The sequence below is a fragment of the Nematostella vectensis genome, chromosome 1 (genome assembly GCF_932526225.1).
Source record: "Nematostella vectensis chromosome 1, jaNemVect1.1, whole genome shotgun sequence".
Taxonomy (NCBI): domain Eukaryota; kingdom Metazoa; phylum Cnidaria; class Anthozoa; order Actiniaria; family Edwardsiidae; genus Nematostella; species Nematostella vectensis.
The window spans coordinates 20,727,634-20,752,592 of record NC_064034.1 but is presented as its reverse complement, the minus strand read 5'-3'; the positions used below and the strand labels follow the sequence as shown (position 1 = coordinate 20,752,592).

The 24,959-nt window shown below is 49.6% G+C and overlaps 1 protein-coding gene across 1 annotated transcript; it reads right to left on the bottom strand.

Moving 5' to 3' along the window:
• Positions 1-6,914: 6,914 nt before the first annotated feature.
• Positions 6,915-8,431, bottom strand: LOC125570236 (vesicular inhibitory amino acid transporter-like). The gene has a single exon (XM_048731600.1). It carries the CDS (start codon positions 8,339-8,341, stop codon positions 7,058-7,060), a length of 1,284 nt encoding a protein of 427 aa, XP_048587557.1. The 5' UTR covers positions 8,342-8,431; the 3' UTR covers positions 6,915-7,057.
• Positions 8,432-24,959: the final 16,528 nt, after the last annotated feature.

The following is a 24,959-nucleotide window of genomic DNA, read 5'->3' as shown; positions in this document are numbered from 1 at the left end:
TCATCGGACATTCTCGCCGCGAGGGAATAATGAGATGCGATGTAAACATAACTACCATGCTCTAGTGAGCTAGCCGCTCAATAAAGATTGACGGTTGCTGATTGGCTATTTCGTGCCCAGTAAGCTGTCAATCAACACCGCTCAGGGAGTTGACCGAGCGAAATCCTAAAACACTATAATAACAGTAAAACAATAGCACCTTTAAAAGAAAAAGTCGACCACAACGCAGATTTATGTTTTTTAGAACGATATTTCGGCAGGCCAATACCTGCCTTCTTCAGGTTATAAATGAGTTACAATGGCATGTTATAGCTAGTATATGTACAAAGTTCATTGATGATTAACTAACAAAAGGTAAAATAGTAATTGAGTGACAAAGTACAAAGTTCATTGATGATTAACTAACAAAGGGTAAAAATAGTAATTTAGTGACTTATGGAAGATGGTAAATAGGGTGGTGTGGATTACTGAGTAGCTAAACGGTTTCTTCACGCCGGTTGAGGCCACCGGGTTCAAGAGTGCCAGCGCGAGCTATCAGTGTGGCTTCTCTTTCTTTGCGGATGGAGTCGCGGTTATTTCTTATTTTTTCAATAGGTATTAGCTCTATGTCAGAAGCGAAGTGGTTGGGTTTTAGGAAGTGTTCAGCGGCGTGGGTTGGTATGGATCGAGATTGAGAGTCTACAGTTCTGCGGTGGTCATTAAAGCGTTCTTTTAATTTGCGTTTAGTTTCCCCAATATATTGAAGGTTACAGCGGTTACATTGAATCATATAAATCACGTTTTTAGTATTGCAGGTTATGTGGGAGGTTATAGGTCGTGTTTCACCTGTTGAGAAAAATGTGTAGCTTGTAAGGCCATCGGTTCTAATATAGGGGCAGGTTAGGCAGTTTTTTCCGCAACGGAAAGCACCGGGAGGTTGGTTGGTGGGAGAGCGGTCGGAAGGTAGCTTGGCTTTAACGAGGATGTCGCGGAGGTTAGGTGAGCGGCGAAAGGCGACAAGAGGGGGCTCAGTGAAAACCTTATGGCATCGCTTAGACGAGAGTAGAAGGTTGTAGTTTCTACGGATTATGTTGTTGATGTTAGGTAGTGTAGGGTTATAGGTAGTGACAAAGGGGATGCGACGGGAGTTTTTGTGGTTGTTATTATTAGGGCGTAGGGCGTCAATGCGGGAAATGTTAGCAACGCGTAGGATTTGTCTCTTGAGAAAAGCGGGTTTATAGCCACGCTTGAGGAGGTAGTTGGTGAGTTCATTGCAGCGGTTATTAAAGCTTTCTTCTGTAGAACAAATGCGGCGAATACGAAGGACGAGGCTATAGGGGATGGCCTTTTTGGTGTGATGAGGATGGCAAGATGAAAAAAGAAGGTGTTGGTGTTTGTCAGTAGGTTTGGAGTAGAGGTCAGTTTCGATTTTACTATTAACAAGGGAGACATTAACGTCAAGAAAAGGTACATTGTTATAGGAGTGGGAGCTTGTAAATTTAATGGTGGGATGTAGATTGTTAAGATAATCTACAAAAGCGTTCAATTTGTCTAGGCCCTCAGTCCTTACAACAAAAATACCGTCGATGTATCTTAACCACGTATGGGGTTTGTAGGGGGCGTCACGCAAAGCGTTGGTTTCAAATAGACCAAGAAAGAGACAGGCGAAAGAGGGTGCCATGCGTGTGCCCATTGCGGTGCCATGCTTCTGGAGGTAGTGTTTGTCATTAAAGGAGAAGTTGTTCATTTGGAGGATCATGCGGATTAAATCACAAATAGTGCCAGCAGGGATGGGGTTAGTGTTACATGTGCGAAGGAAGTGGTGACAAGCGTTGATGCCATCATTATGTGGAATATTAGTATAGAGGCTAGAGACGTCGAGTGTGACCAGGAGAGAGTCTGTTGGTAGGTTGCTGAGTGTTAATAAAATGTTTAAGAAGTGGTTAGTGTCTTTAACGTATGATGGAAGTTTACTTACTAATGGCTGGAGGTAGTAGTCTACAAATTCTGAGATGCGTTCGGTGGGGTGGGAGTTAGAGGAAATAATGGGGCGTCCAGGATTACCATGTTTATGTATTTTAGGGAATATGTAAAACCGTCCAGGTTTAGAGTCTTTGGGTGTGAGGTAGGATTTAGTGTCCTGATTAATTATTCCGTCCGTGTGCATTCGGTTGATGTAAGTTGTGACTCGTTTTTGTATGTCATTAGTAATGTCGGCATCTAATTGTGTGTAGAATTTAGTGTCATTGAGTTGTCTATTACATTCATTAATATACCAGTCTTTGTCCATTACGACTGTGCCGGATCCTTTGTCTGCGGGTTTGATTATGATGTCTTGTTTTTGGTTGAGTTGTGTTAAAGCGTTACGTTCACCAGGTGTGATGTTAGAGCGAGTCTTGTTAAGTGTAGAGTTTTGTATCTGTAGTTTGACAGAATTAAGGAAGGTGTCGAGTGAGTTATCCCTGCCTGAGGAGGGAGTCCAAGTGCTTTTGTTACGGAAAGGGTTAAATGAGCTGCCAAAAGAGAGAGTATCATTATCATTGGGTTTGTCTTCATTAAAGAAATATTCAGCTAGTCGCATCCTACGATTGAAATCATATATATCAGCGTTGACTTGAGACCAGTCGATTTTGCGTGGTGTAGGGCAAAAGGTAAGGCCGCGAGCAAGAACAGAAGTTTCGTCGGGCGATAGAGAAGTGCTGGAGATGTTTATTACCGATGTGCTGTCAAGAGTAACAACTAGATTCCATGGCTCTCTCGCTTAAATCGCTCTTAGAAAACCGCCGCAATAACAAATATTCTCGCCGTAATCATCCTAATCCCGACAACGATAATACGTCTACTATTACTCCCCAAGCCGCTCCTAATACTAACCCACCACCGGTTGCGACACCAGCCCCTCAACGCCGACGCCGCCGTAGACGAAGACGACGTAAAAACAACTCCGTTGTTACTCTTGACAGCACATCGGTAATAAACATCTCCAGCACTTCTCTATCGCCCGACGAAACTTCTGTTCTTGCTCGCGGCCTTACCTTTTGCCCTACACCACGCAAAATCGACTGGTCTCAAGTCAACGCTGATATATATGATTTCAATCGTAGGATGCGACTAGCTGAATATTTCTTTAATGAAGACAAACCCAATGATAATGATACTCTCTCTTTTGGCAGCTCATTTAACCCTTTCCGTAACAAAAGCACTTGGACTCCCTCCTCAGGCAGGGATAACTCACTCGACACCTTCCTTAATTCTGTCAAACTACAGATACAAAACTCTACACTTAACAAGACTCGCTCTAACATCACACCTGGTGAACGTAACGCTTTAACACAACTCAACCAAAAACAAGACATCATAATCAAACCCGCAGACAAAGGATCCGGCACAGTCGTAATGGACAAAGACTGGTATATTAATGAATGTAATAGACAACTCAATGACACTAAATTCTACACACAATTAGATGCCGACATTACTAATGACATACAAAAACGAGTCACAACTTACATCAACCGAATGCACACGGACGGAATAATTAATCAGGACACTAAATCCTACCTCACACCCAAAGACTCTAAACCTGGACGGTTTTACATATTCCCTAAAATACATAAACATGGTAATCCTGGACGCCCCATTATTTCCTCTAACTCCCACCCCACCGAACGCATCTCAGAATTTGTAGACTACTACCTCCAGCCATTAGTAAGTAAACTTCCATCATACGTTAAAGACACTAACCACTTCTTAAACATTTTATTAACACTCAGCAACCTACCAACAGACTCTCTCCTGGTCACACTCGACGTCTCTAGCCTCTATACTAATATTCCACATAATGATGGCATCAACGCTTGTCACCACTTCCTTCGCACATGTAACACTAACCCCATCCCTGCTGGCACTATTTGTGATTTAATCCGCATGATCCTCCAAATGAACAACTTCTCCTTTAATGACAAACACTACCTCCAGAAGCATGGCACCGCAATGGGCACACGCATGGCACCCTCTTTCGCCTGTCTCTTTCTTGGTCTATTTGAAACCAACGCTTTGCGTGACGCCCCCTACAAACCCCATACGTGGTTAAGATACATCGACGATATTTTTGTTGTATGGACTGAGGGCCTAGACAAATTGAACGCTTTTGTAGATTATCTTAACAATCTACATCCCACCATTAAATTTACAAGCTCCCACTCCTATAACAATGTACCTTTTCTTGACGTTAATGTCTCCCTTGTTAATAGTAAAATCGAAACTGACCTCTACTCCAAACCTACTGACAAACACCAACACCTTCTTTTTTCATCTTGCCATCCTCATTACACCAAAAAGGCCATCCCCTATAGCCTCGCCCTTCGTATTCGCCGCATTTGTTCTACAGAAGAAAGCTTTAATAACCGCTGCAATGAACTCACCAACTACCTCCTCAAGCGTGGCTATAAACCCGCTTTTCTCAAGAGACAAATCCTACGCGTTGCTAACATTTCCCGCATTGACGCCCTACGCCCTAATAATAACAACCACAAAAACTCCCGTCGCATCCCCTTTGTCACTACCTATAACCCTACACTACCTAACATCAACAACATAATCCGTAGAAACTACAACCTTCTACTCTCGTTTAAGCGATGCCATTAGGTTTTCACTGAGCCCCCTCTTGTCGCCTTTCGCCGCTCACCTAACCTCCGCGACATCCTCGTTAAAGCCAAGCTACCTTCCGACCGCTCTCCCACCAACCAACCTCCCTGTGCTTTCCGTTGCGGAAAAAACTGCCTAACCTGCCCCTATATTAGAACCGATGGCCTTACAAGCTACACATTTTTCTCAACAGGTGAAACACGACCTATAACCTCCCACATAACCTGCAATACTAAAAACGTGAATTATATGATTCAATGTAACCGCTGTAACCTTCAATATATTGGGGAAACTAAACGCAAATTAAAAGAACGCTTTAATGACCACCGCAGAACTGTAGACTCTCAATCTCGATCCATACCAACCCACGCCGCTGAACACTTCCTAAAAACCAACCACTCCGCTTCTGACATAGAGCTAATACCTATTGAAAAAATAAGAAATAACCGCGACTCCATCCGCAAAGCAAGAGAAGCCACACTGATAGCTCGCGCTGGCACTCTTGAACCCGGTGGCCTCAACCGGCGTGAAGAAACCGTTTAGCTACTTAGTAATCCACACCACCCTATTTACCATCTTCCATAAGTCACTAAATTACTATTTTTACCCTTTGTTAGTTAATCATCAATGAACTTTGTACTTTGTCACTCAATTACTATTTTACCTTTTGTTAGTTAATCATCAATGAACTTTGTACATATACTAGCTATAACATGCCATTGTAACTCATTTATAACCTGAAGAAGGCAGGTATTGGCCTGCCGAAATATCGTTCTAAAAAACATAAATCTGCGTTGTTGTCGACTTTTTCTTTTAAAGGTTTTATTAATTAATCAACTGTCGACGCAGACCACAAGGTCCGACGCACACCAGCAGATAGAGGCTGTCCGGTGGTTTCTTCCTACGTTTTTGTAAAAACAATAGCCATTGAAATTGGGGGAAATTAGTATAAAAATTGAAAACAAAGCAAAAGAACTGTGTTATTTACTTTTGAAATCAATATTGACAAGCGTTGTAGAAATCAACACGGGAAAGACCCATTTTTGGACAACCGCCTTTTATCATTTAACAAAAAAGCAGAATTGCCGGTTTGTTTCACTGATTAAAATGTTGCCCTGGCAAATTTTAAAAGTATTTTCAAATAACACGTTGATTGAAAGCTCAGCCTAACGAACTATTTTGATCAAAAATGCGCTAGGGCTTTTTAAGCTTCGGTGCGCGCCAAATTCCTTGAAAGCGCACACTGTTTTCAGATGCAACTAGACCCTGCGCGCAAGGTTGACTGGGATATCTAGATCTGCAATTCGCTTGGGCCCTGTGTTGTGGAATTTTCTGATTCAGACTTGTATTTTCAAAATTATTTGTTTTTGAAGCGGGTACCCTGTGGTTTTTGGAATACAGAATTATTGGAAAAAAAATATAAAACAGGGGCAGTTTGCTTTGTTTCGAGATCCAAACATTGTCTTTAATAAACTTTGACCAATGGCCTCTTACATGTGCTGATTTAGACGTGTATTTTAATTTTTCCGTTTTGTTCCGTTTTTCCGTTTTCAGGTTGCTGCCGGCGAACCAACTGCCAGCCCGAATCGACATTTCAAGCTTGTGCCTATTATCGCGAGTCTGCTGTGCTTCCCAAACATTTACTTTGTGTTGTGGTTAGGTAGATTGTGCTCGAAAAAAAAGCATACTATACTTTTACAAGTGCTATTTTTTAATTATGCTCAAATTATATTTCTTTCTGTGAATATGGTTTCTGCCCAGGCTGTCCATCTTATGCGTTAGTGATTCGACCACACCCAAAATAGAGAGTGACGACTCTTTGCCTGCTGGTGATCATTGTCTGTAAGTTTGATGGTCATAGCCTATGCGGTTCATGAAATACGGGGGGGGGGCTCCCCCTCCCCAATCAGAGACAGCTCAAAAAAGCCCAGTCTGAATAGGGTTGAAATGTCCCCACCAAAACAAATGGCCCAGCTTCAACTGAAAATTAGACGTTCTTATAAAAAAAGAGTGTACCGTGGTTTGTGACTTAACATACCTTGTGGTCTAATAGCCCTTCATCCAATATCAGTCAATAAAACAAATGAGATTCTATTAGTATTTACATTGTTGCTTTGAAGTAAGTTCGTCAACATTTCCTCAGTCTTGCGGTCAGTCGAGCGAGGCGGTGCAAGAATACTGGACGATTTTAGCGCTGTTTACCCGTTAAAACTGTGCTAAATTTTGTAAAACCCTTACGTAACTTGAAGAGTTATAATAAAGAGTAATATTAAAGAGAGAGACATATATAGCAAATGAAGGGACATTTTATTACATTAATGCTTCCTTAACAAAAAAAAAGCTAGAAATATCGACCGTGTTTTAAGGTATACCAAAAGAACGTGTTCTTTGACCAACCCATCACCTTTATGTCCCAGATTAGCAATGATTTTTAAAACAAAGTAAGGATAATTGTTTCTATAGCCGCGAAGCAGCCCAGACTAGACCCTACTATGGCGAACATAATGCAAAATATATCCGCAAACATCTGCCACCTCGGCATTCCCTGATCGAGTTTTAATCCGAGATGTAACACTGGCGGGAAGAACAGACAAATTGCGTAGCTGACGATACTACCGCTCAGAGATGTCAAAAGCGCGTAGTGTGGAATACAAATAGCCGCGATCACAGTAGAAATCACTAGCACGGAACGAGCGAAAAATGGGAAAAGTCTAGAGGTGATGTCGGAAGCATTAGCCAATTCCCCAAGTCTTCCATTCTGCAAGGTGTTGATAAGCATATGTGCCGGTAGTGGATAAGTCGAGAGAACGCTAATCACGAACGCGGTTATAACGATGATGCGCGGTATACCGTGAGGGATATTGAGGATCACAACTTGATTTGTGTTCTGCTTAAACGAGAGAAATCCGAACACTGCAAACAACGTTTTTACCGCGCAAGCAGCGGAGTATGTCATAGTCAATACCCAATTAAATCGGGACCTGTGAGTCATGCTTTCTTCAATGTCGATCACGACCGCCTGGATGCTGTAGGAAAAGACTATGATGTTGATGGAGAACAAGACTCCGCGTGTGTCCCAGAAAAACAATGTTCTTAAATCCCATGCAGCGTAGTTACTTACTTCGCTTATTAAAACAATAATGAAAGAAATTATCAGGGTTATATTGCTTATGCAGCTCACCCAGGCCATTGATTTGAGAGATTTGCAGAACAGGGCGGGAAACACGCACACGCCAGCAAGGGCAGCCCAGGACGATTGGGTTAAAATCAAACCCGGGATTTCCACATCTACTAGCAACGAGCTTGCGACCACAAGGTACCCTGTCATCAAATTCAACCAGTTAATGATCAAGAGTATGCTCACTGTCCCTCCAGCCGGCAGCCAGGCAGCTTGTGCGATGTCTCGGTAGCTCGTATGAACTCTCTTTCTTTTCGTGGATTTCCCTTCGTAAACGCATTCAATGAGAAGATACGAGGTGTAAGCCATCAGGATGCCGACAAAAGCAAAGCTGAGGGCTCCAGCGAGCCCTCCTCGCGCCACGGCGTACGGTAAGGCGAGGAAACCGGTTCCCTCCATGTAGTTAATTGTGTTCATAGTAACTCTCCATGTGCTACTCCGGTTGCGAAGATCCTCTTTACTCTTAAGTGTCTTCTTCTCTTGGGGAAGTTCAATGTTGATGTCGAGTAAAGTGTTTTCTTCACTCAAGAGTTCCATTCTTCAATGTTGACCTTTTTACCTTTTTTTGTTGACCTTTTTACTGCGAGCAGTCTTTCATCGGACATTCTCGCCGCGAGGGAATAATGAGATGCGATGTAAACATAACTACCATGCTCTAGTGAGCCCGCCGCTCAATTAAGATTGACGGTTGCTGATTGGCTATTTCGTGCCCAGTAAGCTGTCAATCAACACCGCTCAGGGAGTTGACCAAGCGAAATCCCAAAACACACTAACAGTAAAACAATAGCCATTGAAATTGGGGGAAATTAGTATAAAAATTGAAAACAAAGCAAAAGAACTGTGTTATTTACTTTTGAAATCAATATTGACAAGCGTTGTTGGAATTAACACGGGAAAGACCCATTTTTGGACAACCGCCTTTTATCATTTAACAAAAAAGCAGAATTGCCGGTTTGTTTCACTGATTAAAATGTTGCCCTGGCGAATTTCAAAAGTTTTTATAAATAACACGTTGATTGAAAGCTCAGCCTAACGAACTATTTTGATCAAAAATGCACTAGGGCTTTTTAAGCTTCGGTGCGCGCCAAATTCCTTTTCATGTGCTTATTTAGGCGTGTATTTTAATTGTTTAATTGTTTTTACGTTTTGTTCCGTTTTTCCGTTTTCAGGTTGCTGCCGGCGAACCAACTGCCAGCCCGAATCGGCATTTCAAGCTTGTGCCTTTTATCACGAGTCTGCTGTGCTTCCCAAACATTTTCTTTGTGTTGTGGTTAGGTAGATTGTGCTCGAAAAAAAAGCATACTATACTTTTAGAAGTGCTATTTTTTAAAATTATGCTCAAATTATCTTTCTTTCTGTAAATTGAGCTTTCTGCCCAGGCTGCCCATCTTATGCGAAGAGATGATCACATGAAGACAAATCATGTCTCTGGAGTAGCATTTTCACCTCAAAACAGCTAATAATTGACCACTTAGATGTAGATGAAAGCGCGCGCGTTAGCTGTGCCGCGAACTTTATGTGGCCATTCATGCGCGAAAGGTGGGCAACCTGGTACCCTGGTACCAGAGGCTCCGAGCTTCGCGGAGAGAAAGATTTAAGCGAAGCTTTGCTCAAAACGTTTTCGCCGCGAAGCTTGGAGCCTCTGGTACCAGGGTAGCAGCCTGGGATTTCTGTCACCGAAATAATTCTTTTAGATTTTAAGGAAAATAAAGTTTACCAAAGCTTTACTCGTTGTTCAGTCTAACAGGTTTTAGCATCGCATATTATGCATTCTTCGATCGTTTTTCCCACTAAAAGTGATATTTATTGCCTGGGCGCGGGGCGTGAATAAACCGTTATGAAACGTGATTTTACACGCGAGCTGATTTTGAGTCAGCTAAGTGTGCGCTTTTATTTGAAATACTAGGGTAGGGGGTTTGCCACCCTGACCATGAGCATTTGCGAGTGATGTGGGTGGGTAGATAGGGGCAGCAGTAGATCATTCAATACCCCAGGCACGTGGGTGGGTAGATAGGGGTAGTAGATCATTCCATACCCCAGGCACGTGGGTGGGTAGATAGGGGCAGCAGTAGATCATTCCATACTCCAGGAACGTGGGTGGGTAGATAGGGATAGCAGAAGATCATTCCATACCCCAGGCACGTGGGTGGGTAGATAGGGGCAGTAGATCATTCCATACCCCAGGGACGTGGGTGAGTAGATAGGGGCAGCAGTAGATCATTCCATACCCCAGCCATGCGGGTGAGTAGATAGGGGCAGCAGTAGATCATTCCATACCCCAGCCATGCGGGTGAGTAGATAGGGGCAGCAGTAGATCATTCCATACCCCAGGCATGTGGGTGGGTAGATAGGGGTAGTAGATCATTCCATACCCCAGGCACGTGGGTGGGTAGATAGGGGCAGCAGTAAATCATTCCATACCCAGGCACGTGGGTGGGTAGATAGGGGCATCAGTAGATCATTCCATACCCCAGGCACGTGGGTGGGTAGATAGGGATAGCAGTAGATCATTCCATACCCCAGGCACGTGGGTGGGTAGATAGGGGCAGCAGTAGATCATTCCATACCCCAGGGACGTTGGTGAGTAGATAGGAGCAGCAGAAAATCATTCCATACCCCAGGCACGTGGGTGGGTAGATAGGGGCAGTAGATCATTCCATACCCCAGGCACGTGGGTGGGTAGATAGGGGCAGCAGTAGATCATTCCATACCCCAGGCACGTGGGTGGGTAGATAGGGGCAGCAGTAGATCATTCCATACCCCAGCCAAGTGGGTGGGTAGATAGGGGCAGCAGTAGATCATTCCATACCCCAGGCACGTGGGTGGGTAGATAGGGGCAGTAGATCATTTCATACCCCTGGCACGTGGGTGGGTAGATAGGGATAGCAGTAGATCATTCCATACTCCAGGAACGTGGGTGGGTAGATAGGGATAGCAGAAGATCATTCCATACCCCAGGCACGTGGGTGGGTAGATAGGGGCAGTAGATCATTCCATACCCCAGGGACGTGGGTGAGTAGATAGGGGCAGCAGTAGATCATTCCATACCCCAGCCATGCGGGTGAGTAGATAGGGGCAGCAGTAGATCATTCCATACCCCAGCCATGCAGGTGAGTAGATAGGGGCAGCAGTAGATCATTCCATACCCCAGGCATGTGGGTGGGTAGATAGGGGTAGTAGATCATTCCATACACCAGGCACGTGGGTGGGTAGATAGGGGCAGCAGTAAATCATTCCATACCCAGGCACGTGGGTGGGTAGATAGGGGCATCAGTAGATCATTCCATACCCCAGGCACGTGGGTGGGTAGATAGGGATAGCAGTAGATCATTCCATACCCCAGGCACGTGGGTGGGTAGATAGGGGCAGCAGTAGATCATTCCATACCCCAGGGACGTTGGTGAGTAGATAGGAGCAGCAGAAAATCATTCCATACCCCAGGCACGTGGGTGGGTAGATAGGGGCAGTAGATCATTCCATACCCCAGGCACGTGGGTGGGTAGATAGGGGCAGCAGTAGATCATTCCATACCCCAGGCACGTGGGTGGGTAGATAGGGGCAGCAGTAGATCATTCCATACCCCAGCCAAGTGGGTGGGTAGATAGGGGCAGCAGTAGATCATTCCATACCCCAGGCACGTGGGTGGGTAGATAGGGGCAGTAGATCATTCCATACCCCAGGCACGTGGGTGGGTAGATAGGGATAGCAGTAGATCATTCCATACCCCAGGCACGTGGGTGGGTAGATAGGGGCAGTAGATCATTCCATACCTCAGGCACGTGGGTGGGTAGATAGGGGCAGCAGTAGATCATTCCATACCCCAGGCACGTGGGTGGGTAGATAGGGGCAGTAGATCATTCCATACCTCAGGCACGTGGGTGGGTAGATAGGGGCAGCAGTAGATCATTCCATACCCCAGGCACGTGGGTGGGTAGATAGGGGCAGCAGTAGATCATTCCATACCCCAGGCACGTGGGTGGGTAGATAGGGGCAGCAGTAGATCATTCCATACCCCAGGCACGTGGGTGGGTAGATAGGGGCAGCAGTAGATCATTCCATACCCCAGGCACGTGGGTGGGTAGATAGGGGCAGTAGATCATTCCATACCCCAGGCACGTGGGTGAGTAGATAGGGGCAGCAGAAAATCATTCCATACCCCAGGCACGTAGGTGGGTAGATAGGGGCAGTAGATCATTCCATACCTCAGGCACGTGGGTGGGTAGATAGGGGCAGCAGTAGATCATTCCATACCCCAGGCATGTGGGTGAGTAGATAGGGGCAGCAGAAAATCATTCCATACCCCAGGCACGTGGGTGGGTAGATAGGGGCAGTAGATCATTCCATACCCCAGGCACGTGGGTGAGTAGATAGGGGCAGCAGAAAATCATTCCATACCCCAGGCACGTGGGTGGGTAGATAGGGGCAGCAGTAGATCATTCCATACCCAGGCACGTGGGTGGGTAGATAGGGGCAGCAGAAAATCATTCCATACCCCAGGCACGTGGGTGGGTAGATAGGGGCAGCAGTTGATCATTCCATACCCCAGGCATGTGGGTAGGTAGATAGGGGCAGTAGATCATTCCATACCCCAGGCACGTGGGTGGGTAGATAGGGGCAGCAGTAGATCATTCCATACCCCAGGCATGTGGGTGGGTAGATAGGGGCAGCAGTACATCATTCCATACCCCAGGGACGTGGGTGGGTAGATAGGGGCAGCAGTAGATCATTCCATACCCCAGGCACGTGGGTGGGTAGATAGGGATAGCAGAAGATCATTCCATACCCCAGGCACGTGGGTGGGTAGATAGGGGCAGCAGTAGATCATTCCATACCCCAGGCATGTGGGTGGGTAGATAGGGGTAGTAGATCATTCCATACCCCAGGCACGTGGGTGGGTAGATAGGGGCAGCAGTAGATCATTTCATACCCCAGGCATGTGGGTGGGTAGATAGGGATAGCAGTAGATCATTCCATACCCCAGGCATGTGGGTGGGTAGATAGGGGTAGTAGATCATTCCATACCCCAGGCACGTGGGTGGGTAGATAGGGGCAGCAGTAGATCATTTCATACCCCAGGCATGTGGGTGGGTAGATAGGGATAGCAGTAGATCATTCCATACCCCAGGCATGTGGGTGGGTAGATAGGGGTAGTAGATCATTCCATACCCCAGGCACGTGGGTGGGTAGATAGGGGCAGCAGTAGATCATTCCATACCCCAGGCACGTGGGTGGGTAGATAGGGGCAGCAGTAGATCATTCCATACCCCAGGCATGTGGGTGGGTAGATAGGGATAGCAGAAGATCATTCCATACCCCAGGCACGTGGGTGGGTAGATAAGGGCAGCAGTAGATCATTCCATACCCCAGGCATGTGGGTGGGTAGATAGGGGTAGTAGATCATTCCATACCCCAGGCACGTGGGTGGGTAGATAGGGGCAGCAGTAGATCATTTCATACCCCAGGCATGTGGGTGGGTAGATAGGGATAGCAGTAGATCATTCCATACCCCAGGCATGTGGGTGGGTAGATAGGGGTAGTAGATCATTCCATACCCCAGGCACGTGGGTGGGTAGATAGGGGCAGCAGTAGATCATTTCATACCCCAGGCATGTGGGTGGGTAGATAGGGATAGCAGTAGATCATTCCATACCCCAGGTATGTGGGTGGGTAGATAGGGGTAGTAGATCATTCCATACCCCAGGCACGTGGGTGGGTAGATAGGGGCAGCAGTAGATCATTTCATACCCCAGGCATGTGGGTGGGTAGATAGGGATAGCAGTAGATCATTCCATACCCCAGGCATGTGGGTGGGTAGATAGGGGTAGTAGATCATTCCATACCCCAGGCACGTGGGTGGGTAGATAGGGGCAGCAGTAGATCATTCCATACCCCAGTCATGTGGGTGGGTAGATAAGGGTAGTAGATCATTCCATATCCCAGGCACGTGGGTGGGTAGATAGGGGCAGTAGATCATTCCATACCCCAGGCATGTGGGTGGGTAGATAGGGGCAGTAGATCATTTCATACCCCAGGCACGTGGGTGGGTAGATAGGGGCAGCAGTAGATCATTCCATACCCCAGGCACGTGGGTGGGTAGATAGGGATAGCAGTAGATCATTCCATACCCCAGGCACGTGGGTGGGTAGATAGGGATAGCAGTAGATCATTCCATACCCCCAGGCACGTGGGTGGGTAGATAGGGGCAGTAGATCATTCCATACCCCAGGCACGTGGGTGGGTAGAAAGGGGCAGCAGTAGATCATTCCATACCCCAGACACGTGGGTGGGTAGATAGGGACAGTAGATCATTCCATACCCCAGGCACGTGGGTGGGTAGATAGGGGCAGCAGTAGATCATTCCATACCCCAGGCACGTGGGTGGGTAGATAGGGGCAGCAGTAGATCATTCCATACCCCAGGCATGTGGGTGGGTAGATAGGGGCAGCAGTAGATCATTCCATACCCCAGGCACGTGGGTGGGTAGATAGGGATAGCAGAAGATCATTCCATACCCCAGACACGTGGGTGGGTAGATAGGGGCAGCAGTAGATCATTCAATACCCCAGGCATGTGGGTGGGTAGATAGGGGCAGCAGTAGATCATTCCATACCCCAGGCACGTGGGTGGGTAGATAGGGGCAGCAGTTGATCATTCCATACCCCAGGCATGTGGGTAGGTAGATAGGGGCAGTAGATCATTCCATACCCCAGGCACGTGGGTGGGTAGATAAGGGCAGCAGTAGATCATTCCATACCCCAGGCATGTGGGTGGGTAGATAGGGGTAGTAGATCATTCCATACCCCAGGCACGTGGGTGGGTAGATAGGGGCAGCAGTAGATCATTTCATACCCCAGGCATGTGGGTGGGTAGATAGGGATAGCAGTAGATCATTCCATACCCCAGGCATGTGGGTGGGTAGATAGGGGTAGTAGATCATTCCATACCCCAGGCACGTGGGTGGGTAGATAGGGGCAGCAGTAGATCATTTCATACCCCAGGCATGTGGGTGGGTAGATAGGGATAGCAGTAGATCATTCCATACCCCAGGCATGTGGGTGGGTAGATAGGGGTAGTAGATCATTCCATACCCCAGGCACGTGGGTGGGTAGATAGGGGAAGCAGTAGATCATTTCATACCCCAGGCATGTGGGTGGGTAGATAGGGATAGCAGTAGATCATTCCATACCCCAGGCATGTGGGTGGGTAGATAGGGGTAGTAGATCATTCCATTCCCCAGGCACGTGGGTGGGTAGATAGGGGCAGCAGTAGATCATTCCATACCCCAGTCATGTGGGTGGGTAGATAAGGGTAGTAGATCATTCCATATCCCAGGCACGTGGGTGGGTAGATAGGGGCAGTAGATCATTCCATACCCCAGGCATGTGGGTGGGTAGATAGGGGCAGTAGATCATTTCATACCCCAGGCACGTGGGTGGGTAGATAGGGGCAGCAGTAGATCATTCCATACCCCAGGCACGTGGGTGGGTAGATAGGGATAGCAGTAGATCATTCCATACCCCAGGCACGTGGGTGGGTAGATAGGGGCAGTAGATCATTCCATACCCCAGGCACGTGGGTGGGTAGATAGGGATAGCAGTAGATCATTCCATACCCCCAGGCACGTGGGTGGGTAGATAGGGGCAGTAGATCATTCCATACCCCAGGCACGTGGGTGGGTAGAAAGGGGCAGCAGTAGATCATTCCATACCCCAGACACGTGGGTGGGTAGATAGGGACAGTAGATCATTCCATACCCCAGGCACGTGGGTGGGTAGATAGGGGCAGCAGTAGATCATTCCATACCCCAGACACGTGGGTGGGTAGATAGGGGCAGCAGTAGATCATTCCATACCCCAGGCATGTGGGTGGGTAGATAGGGGCAGCAGTAGATCATTCCATACCCCAGGCACGTGGGTGGGTAGATAGGGGCAGCAGTAGATCATTCCATACCCCAGGCATGTGGGTGGGTAGATAGGGGCAGCAGTAGATCATTCCATACCCCAGGCACGTGGGTGGGTAGATAGGGGCAGCAGTAGATCATTCCATACCCCAGGCATGTGGGTAGGTAGATAGGGGCAGTAGATCATTCCATACCCCAGGCACGTGGGTAGGTAGATAGGGGCAGTAGATCATTCCATACCCCAGGGACGTGGGTGGGTAGATAGGGGCAGCAGTAGATCATTCCATACCCCAGGGACGTGGGTGAGTAGATAGGGGCAGCAGAAGATCATTCCATACCCCAGGCACGTGGGTGGGTAGATAGGGGCAGCAGTAGATCATTTCATACCCCAGGCATGTGGGTGGGTAGATAGGGATAGCAGTAGATCATTCCATACCCCAGGCATGTGGGTGGGTAGATAGGGGTAGTAGATCATTCCATACCCCAGGCACGTGGGTGGGTAGATAGGGGCAGCAGTAGATCATTTCATACCCCAGGCATGTGGGTGGGTAGATAGGGATAGCAGTAGATCATTCCATACCCCAGGCATGTGGGTGGGTAGATAGGGGTAGTAGATCATTCCATACCCCAGGCACGTGGGTGGGTAGATAGGGGCAGCAGTAGATCATTCCATACCCCAGGCACGTGGGTGGGTAGATAGGGGCAGCAGTAGATCATTCCATACCCCAGGCATGTGGGTGGGTAGATAGGGGTAGTAGATCATTCCATACCCCAGGCACGTGGGTGGGTAGATAGGGGCAGTAGATCATTCCATACCCCAGGCATGTGGGTGGGTAGATAGGGGCAGTAGATCATTTCATACCCCAGGCACGTGGGTGGGTAGATAGGGGCAGCAGTAGATCATTCCATACCCCAGGCACGTGGGTGGGTAGATAGGGATAGCAGTAGATCATTCCATACCCCAGGCACGTGGGTGGGTAGATAGGGGCAGTAGATCATTCCATACCCCAGGCACGTGGGTGAGTAGATAGGGGCAGCAGAAAATCATTCCATACCCCAGGCACGTGGGTGGGTAGATAGGGGCAGCAGTAGATCATTCCATACTCCAGGAACGTGGGTGGGTAGATAGGGGCAGCAGTAGATCATTCCATACCCCAGGCATGTGGGTGGGTAGATAGGGGCAGCAGTAGATCATTCCATACCCCAGGCACGTTGGTGGGTAGATAGGGGCAGCAGTAGATCATTCCATACCCCAGGCACGTGGGTGGGTAGATAGGGGAAGCAGTAGATCATTTCATACCCCAGGCATGTGGGTGGGTAGATAGGGATAGCAGTAGATCATTCCATACCCCAGGCATGTGGGTGGGTAGATAGGGGTAGTAGATCATTCCATTCCCCAGGCACGTGGGTGGGTAGATAGGGGCAGCAGTAGATCATTCCATACCCCAGTCATGTGGGTGGGTAGATAAGGGTAGTAGATCATTCCATATCCCAGGCACGTGGGTGGGTAGATAGGGGCAGTAGATCATTCCATACCCCAGGCATGTGGGTGGGTAGATAGGGGCAGTAGATCATTTCATACCCCAGGCACGTGGGTGGGTAGATAGGGGCAGCAGTAGATCATTCCATACCCCAGGCACGTGGGTGGGTAGATAGGGATAGCAGTAGATCATTCCATACCCCAGGCACGTGGGTGGGTAGATAGGGGCAGTAGATCATTCCATACCCCAGGCACGTGGGTGGGTAGATAGGGATAGCAGTAGATCATTCCATACCCCCAGGCACGTGGGTGGGTAGATAGGGGCAGTAGATCATTCCATACCCCAGGCACGTGGGTGGGTAGAAAGGGGCAGCAGTAGATCATTCCATACCCCAGACACGTGGGTGGGTAGATAGGGACAGTAGATCATTCCATACCCCAGGCACGTGGGTGGGTAGATAGGGGCAGCAGTAGATCATTCCATACCCCAGGCACGTGGGTAGGTAGATAGGGGCAGTAGATCATTCCATACCCCAGGGACGTGGGTGGGTAGATAGGGGCAGCAGTAGATCATTCCATACCCCAGGGACGTGGGTGAGTAGATAGGGGCAGCAGAAGATCATTCCATACCCCAGGCACGTGGGTGGGTAGATAGGGGCAGCAGTAGATCATTTCATACCCCAGGCATGTGGGTGGGTAGATAGGGATAGCAGTAGATCATTCCATACCCCAGGCATGTGGGTGGGTAGATAGGGGTAGTAGATCATTCCATACCCCAGGCACGTGGGTGGGTAGATAGGGGCAGCAGTAGATCATTTCATACCCCAGGCATGTGGGTGGGTAGATAGGGATAGCAGTAGATCATTCCATACCCCAGGCATGTGGGTGGGTAGATAGGGGTAGTAGATCATTCCATACCCCAGGCACGTGGGTGGGTAGATAGGGGCAGCAGTAGATCATTCCATACCCCAGGCACGTGGGTGGGTAGATAGGGGCAGCAGTAGATCATTCCATACCCCAGGCATGTGGGTGGGTAGATAGGGGTAGTAGATCATTCCATACCCCAGGCACGTGGGTGGGTAGATAGGGGCAGTAGATCATTCCATACCCCAGGCATGTGGGTGGGTAGATAGGGGCAGTAGATCATTTCATACCCCAGGCACGTGGGTGGGTAGATAGGGGCAGCAGTAGATCATTCCATACCCCAGGCACGTGGGTGGGTAGATAGGGATAGCAGTAGATCATTCCATACCCCAGGCACGTGGGTGGGTAGATAGGGGCAGTAGATCATTCCATACCCCAGGCACGTGGGTGAGTAGATAGGGGCAGCAGAAAATCATTCCATACCCCAGGCACGTGGGTGGGTAGATAGGGGCAGCAGTAGATCATTCCATACTCCAGGAACGTGGGTGGGTAGATAGGGATAGCAGAAGATCATTCCATACCCCAGGCACGTGGGTGGGTAGATAGGGGCAGTAGATCATTCCATACCCCAGGGACGTGGGTGAGTAGATAGGGGCAGCAGTAGATCATTCCATACCCCAGCCATGCGGGTGAGTAGATAGGGGCAGCAGTAGATCATTCCATACCCCAGCCATGCGGGTGAGTAGATAGGGGCAGCAGTAGATCATTCCATACCCCAGGCATGTGGGTGGGTAGATAGGGGTAGTAGATCATTCCATACCCCAGGCACGTGGGTGGGTAGATAGGGGCAGCAGTAAATCATTCCATACCCAGGCACGTGGGTGGGTAGATAGGGGCATCAGTAGATCATTCCATACCCCAGGCACGTTGGTGGGTAGATAGGGATAGCAGTAGATCATTCCATACCCCAGGCACGTGGGTGGGTAGATAGGGGCAGCAGTAGATCATTCCATACCCCAGGGACGTTGGTGAGTAGATAGGAGCAGCAGAAAATCATTCCATACCCCAGGCACGTGGGTGGGTAGATAGGGGCAGTAGATCATTCCATACCCCAGGCACGTGGGTGGGTAGATAGGGGCAGCAGTAGATCATTCCATACTCCAGGAACGTGGGTGGGTAGATAGGGATAGCAGAAGATCATTCCATACCCCAGGCACGTGGGTGGGTAGATAGGGGCAGTAGATCATTCCATACCCCAGGGACGTGGGTGAGTAGATAGGGGCAGCAGTAGATCATTCCATACCCCAGCCATGCGGGTGAGTAGATAGGGGCAGCAGTAGATCATTCCATACCCCAGCCATGCGGGTGAGTAGATAGGGGCAGCAGTAGATCATTCCATACCCCAGGCATGTGGGTGGGTAGATAGGGGTAGTAGATCATTCCATACCCCAGGCACGTGGGTGGGTAGATAGGGGCAGCAGTAAATCATTCCATACCCAGGCACGTGGGTGGGTAGATAGGGGCATCAGTAGATCATTCCATACCCCAGGCACGTGGGTGGGTAGATAGGGATAGCAGTAGATCATTCCATACCCCAGGCACGTGGGTGGGTAGATAGGGGCAGCAGTAGATCATTCCATACCCCAGGGACGTTGGTGAGTAGATAGGAGCAGCAGAAAATCATTCCATACCCCAGGCACGTGGGTGGGTAGATAGGGGCAGTAGATCATTCCATACCCCAGGCACGTGGGTGGGTAGATAGGGGCAGCAGTAGATCATTCCATACCCCAGGCACGTGGGTGGGTAGATAGGGGCAGCAGTAGATCATTCCATACCCCAGCCAAGTGGGTGGGTAGATAGGGGCAGCAGTAGATCATTCCATACCCCAGGCACGTGGGTGGGTAGATAGGGGCAGTAGATCATTCCATACCCCTGGCACGTGGGTGGGTAGATAGGGATAGCAGTAGATCATTCCATACTCCAGGAACGTGGGTGGGTAGATAGGGATAGCAGAAGATCATTCCATACCCCAGGCACGTGGGTGGGTAGATAGGGGCAGTAGATCATTCCATACCCCAGGGACGTGGGTGAGTAGATAGGGGCAGCAGTAGATCATTCCATACCCCAGCCATGCGGGTGAGTAGATAGGGGCAGCAGTAGATCATTCCATACCCCAGCCATGCGGGTGAGTAGATAGGGGCAGCAGTAGATCATTCCATACCTCAGGCACGTGGGTGGGTAGATAGGGGCAGCAGTAGATCATTCCATACCCCAGGCATTTGGGTGGGTAGATAGGGGTAGTAGATCATTCCATACCCCAGGCACGTGGGTGGGTAGATAGGGGCAGCAGTAAATCATTCCATACCCAGGCACGTGGGTGGGTAGATAGGGGCATCAGTAGATCATTCCATACCCCAGGCACGTGGGTGGGTAGATAGGGATAGCAGTAGATCATTCCATACCCCAGGCACGTGGGTGGGTAGATAGGGGCAGCAGTAGATCGTTCCATACCCCAGGGACGTTGGTGAGTAGATAGGAGCAGCAGAAAATCATTCCATACCCCAGGCACGTGGGTGGGTAGATAGGGGCAGTAGATCATTCCATACCCCAGGCACGTGGGTGGGTAGATAGGGGCAGCAGTAGATCATTCCATACCCCAGGCACGTGGGTGGGTAGATAGGGGCAGCAGTAGATCATTCCATACCCCAGCCAAGTGGGTGGGTAGATAGGGGCAGCAGTAGATCATTCCATACCCCAGGCACGTGGGTGGGTAGATAGGGGCAGTAGATCATTTCATACCCCTGGCACGTGGGTGGGTAGATAGGGATAGCAGTAGATCATTCCATACCCCAGGCACGTGGGTGGGTAGATAGGGGCAGTAGATCATTCCATACCTCAGGCACGTGGGTGGGTAGATAGGGGCAGCAGTAGATCATTCCATACCCCAGGCACGTGGGTGGGTAGATAGGGGCAGTAGATCATTCCATACCTCAGGCACGTGGGTGGGTAGATAGGGGCAGCAGTAGATCATTCCATACCCCAGGCACGTGGGTGGGTAGATAGGGGCAGCAGTAGATCATTCCATACCCCAGGCACGTGGGTGGGTAGATAGGGGCAGCAGTAGATCATTCCATGCCCCAGGCACGTGGGTGGGTAGATAGGGGCAGCAGTAGATCATTCCATACCCCAGGCACGTGGGTGGGTAGATAGGGGCAGTAGATCATTCCATACCCCAGGCACGTGGGTGAGTAGATAGGGGCAGCAGAAAATCATTCCATACCCCAGGCACGTAGGTGGGTAGATAGGGGCAGTAGATCATTCCATACCTCAGGCACGTGGGTGGGTAGATAGGGGCAGCAGTAGATCATTCCATACCCCAGGCATGTGGGTGAGTAGATAGGGGCAGCAGAAAATCATTCCATACCCCAGGCACGTGGGTGGGTAGATAGGGGCAGTAGATCATTCCATACCCCAGGCACGTGGGTGAGTAGATAGGGGCAGCAGAAAATCATTCCATACCCCAGGCACGTGGGTGGGTAGATAGGGGCAGCAGTAGATCATTCCATACCCAGGCACGTGGGTGGGTAGATAGGGGCAGAAGTAGATCATTCCATACCCCAGGCATGTGGGTGGGTAGATAGGGGCAGCAGTACATCATTCCATACCCCAGGGACGTGGGTGGGTAGATAGGGGCAGCAGTAGATCATTCCATACCCCAGGCACGTGGGTGGGTAGATAGGGATAGCAGAAGATCATTCCATACCCCAGGCACGTGGGTGGGTAGATAGGGGCAGCAGTAGATCATTCCATACCCCAGGCATCTGGGTGGGTAGATAGGGGTAGTAGATCATTCCATACCCCAGGCACGTGGGTGGGTAGATAGGGGCAGCAGTAGATCATTTCATACCCCAGGCATGTGGGTGGGTAGATAGGGATAGCAGTAGATCATTCCATACCCCAGGCATGTGGGTGGGTAGATAGGGGTAGTAGATCATTCCATACCCCAGGCACGTGGGTGGGTAGATAGGGGCAGCAGTAGATCATTTCATACCCCAGGCATGTGGGTGGGTAGATAGGGATAGCAGTAGATCATTCCATACCCCAGGCATGTGGGTGGGTAGATAGGGGTAGTAGATCATTCCATACCCCAGGCACGTGGGTGGGTAGATAGGGGCAGCAGTAGATCATTCCATACCCCAGGCACGTGGGTGGGTAGATAGGGGCAGCAGTAGATCATTCCATACCCCAGGCATGTGGGTGGGTAGATAGGGATAGCAGAAGATCATTACATACCCCAGGCACGTGGGTGGGTAGATAAGGGCAGCAGTAGATCATTCCATACCCCAGGCATGTGGGTGGGTAGATAGGGGTAGTAGATCATTCCATACCCCAGGCACGTGGGTGGGTAGATAGGGGCAGCAGTAGATCATTTCATACCCCAGGCATGTGGGTGGGTAGATAGGGATAGCAGTAGATCATTCCATACCCCAGGCATGTGGGTGGGTAGATAGGGGTAGTAGATCATTCCATACCCCAGGCACGTGGGTGGGTAGATAGGGGCAGCAGTAGATCATTTCATACCCCAGGCATGTGGGTGGGTAGATAGGGATAGCAGTAGATCATTCCATACCCCAGGTATGTGGGTGGGTAGATAGGGGTAGTAGATCATTCCATACCCCAGGCACGTGGGTGGGTAGATAGGGGCAGCAGTAGATCATTTCATACCCCAGGCATGTGGGTGGGTAGATAGGGATAGCAGTAGATCATTCCATACCCCAGGCATGTGGGTGGGTAGATAGGGGTAGTAGATCATTCCATACCCCAGGCACGTGGGTGGGTAGATAGGGGCAGCAGTAGATCATTCCATACCCCAGTCATGTGGGTGGGTAGATAAGGGTAGTAGATCATTCCATATCCCAGGCACGTGGGTGGGTAGATAGGGGCAGTAGATCATTCCATACCCCAGGCATGTGGGTGGGTAGATAGGGGCAGTAGATCATTTCATACCCCAGGCACGTGGGTGGGTAGATAGGGGCAGCAGTAGATCATTCCATACCCCAGGCACGTGGGTGGGTAGATAGGGATAGCAGTAGATCATTCCATACCTCAGGCACGTGGGTGGGTAGATAGGGATAGCAGTAGATCATTCCATACCCCCAGGCACGTGGGTGGGTAGATAGGGGCAGTAGATCATTCCATACCCCAGGCACGTGGGTGGGTAGAAAGGGGCAGCAGTAGATCATTCCATACCCCAGACACGTGGGTGGGTAGATAGGGACAGTAGATCATTCCATACCCCAGGCACGTGGGTGGGTAGATAGGGGCAGCAGTAGATCATTCCATACCCCAGGCACGTGGGTGGGTAGATAGGGGCAGCAGTAGATCATTCCATACCCCAGGCATGTGGGTGGGTAGATAGGGGCAGCAGTAGATCATTCCATACCCCAGGCACGTGGGTGGGTAGATAGGGGCAGCAGTAGATCATTCCATACCCCAGGCACGTGGGTGGGTAGATAGGGGCAGCAGTAGATCATTCCATACCCCAGGCATGTGGGTGGGTAGATAGGGGCAGCAGTAGATCATTCCATACCCCAGGCACGTGGGTGGGTAGATAGGGGCAGCAGTTGATCATTCCATACCCCAGGCATGTGGGTAGGTAGATAGGGGCAGTAGATCATTCCATACCCCAGGCACGTGGGTGGGTAGATAAGGGCAGCAGTAGATCATTCCATACCCCAGGCATGTGGGTGGGTAGATAGGGGTAGTAGATCATTCCATACCCCAGGCACGTGGGTGGGTAGATAGGGGCAGCAGTAGATCATTTCATACCCCAGGCATGTGGGTGGGTAGATAGGGATAGCAGTAGATCATTCCATACCCCAGGCATGTGGGTGGGTAGATAGGGGTAGTAGATCATTCCATACCCCAGGCACGTGGGTGGGTAGATAGGGCAGCAGTAGATCATTTCATACCCCAGGCATGTGGGTGGGTAGATAGGGATAGCAGTAGATCATTCCATACCCCAGGCATGTGGGTGGGTAGATAGGGGTAGTAGATCATTCCATACCCCAGGCACGTGGGTGGGTAGATAGGGGAAGCAGTAGATCATTTCATACCCCAGGCATGTGGGTGGGTAGATAGGGATAGCAGTAGATCATTCCATACCCCAGGCATGTGGGTGGGTAGATAGGGGTAGTAGATCATTCCATTCCCCAGGCACGTGGGTGGGTAGATAGGGGCAGCAGTAGATCATTCCATACCCCAGTCATGTGGGTGGGTAGATAAGGGTAGTAGATCATTCCATATCCCAGGCACGTGGGTGGGTTGATAGGGGCAGTAGATCATTCCATACCCCAGGCATGTGGGTGGGTAGATAGGGGCAGTAGATCATTTCATACCCCAGGCACGTGGGTGGGTAGATAGGGGCAGCAGTAGATCATTCCATACCCCAGGCACGTGGGTGGGTAGATAGGGATAGCAGTAGATCATTCCATACCCCAGGCACGTGGGTGGGTAGATAGGGGCAGTAGATCATTCCATACCCCAGGCACGTGGGTGGGTAGATAGGGATAGCAGTAGATCATTCCATACCCCCAGGCACGTGGGTGGGTAGATAGGGGCAGTAGATCATTCCATACCCCAGGCACGTGGGTGGGTAGAAAGGGGCAGCAGTAGATCATTCCATACCCCAGACACGTGGGTGGGTAGATAGGGACAGTAGATCATTCCATACCCCAGGCACGTGGGTGGGTAGATAGGGGCAGCAGTAGATCATTCCATACCCCAGGCACGTGGGTGGGTAGATAGGGGCAGCAGTAGATCATTCCATACCCCAGGCATGTGGGTGGGTAGATAGGGGCAGCAGTAGATCATTCCATACCCCAGGCACGTGGGTGGGTAGATAGGGGCAG

What these genes read in the sequence shown, in the direction of transcription:
- LOC125570236 (XM_048731600.1), bottom strand. Translation starts at nt 8,341, where the DNA reads ATGGAACTCTTGAGTGAAGAAAACACTTTACTCGACATCAACATTGAA.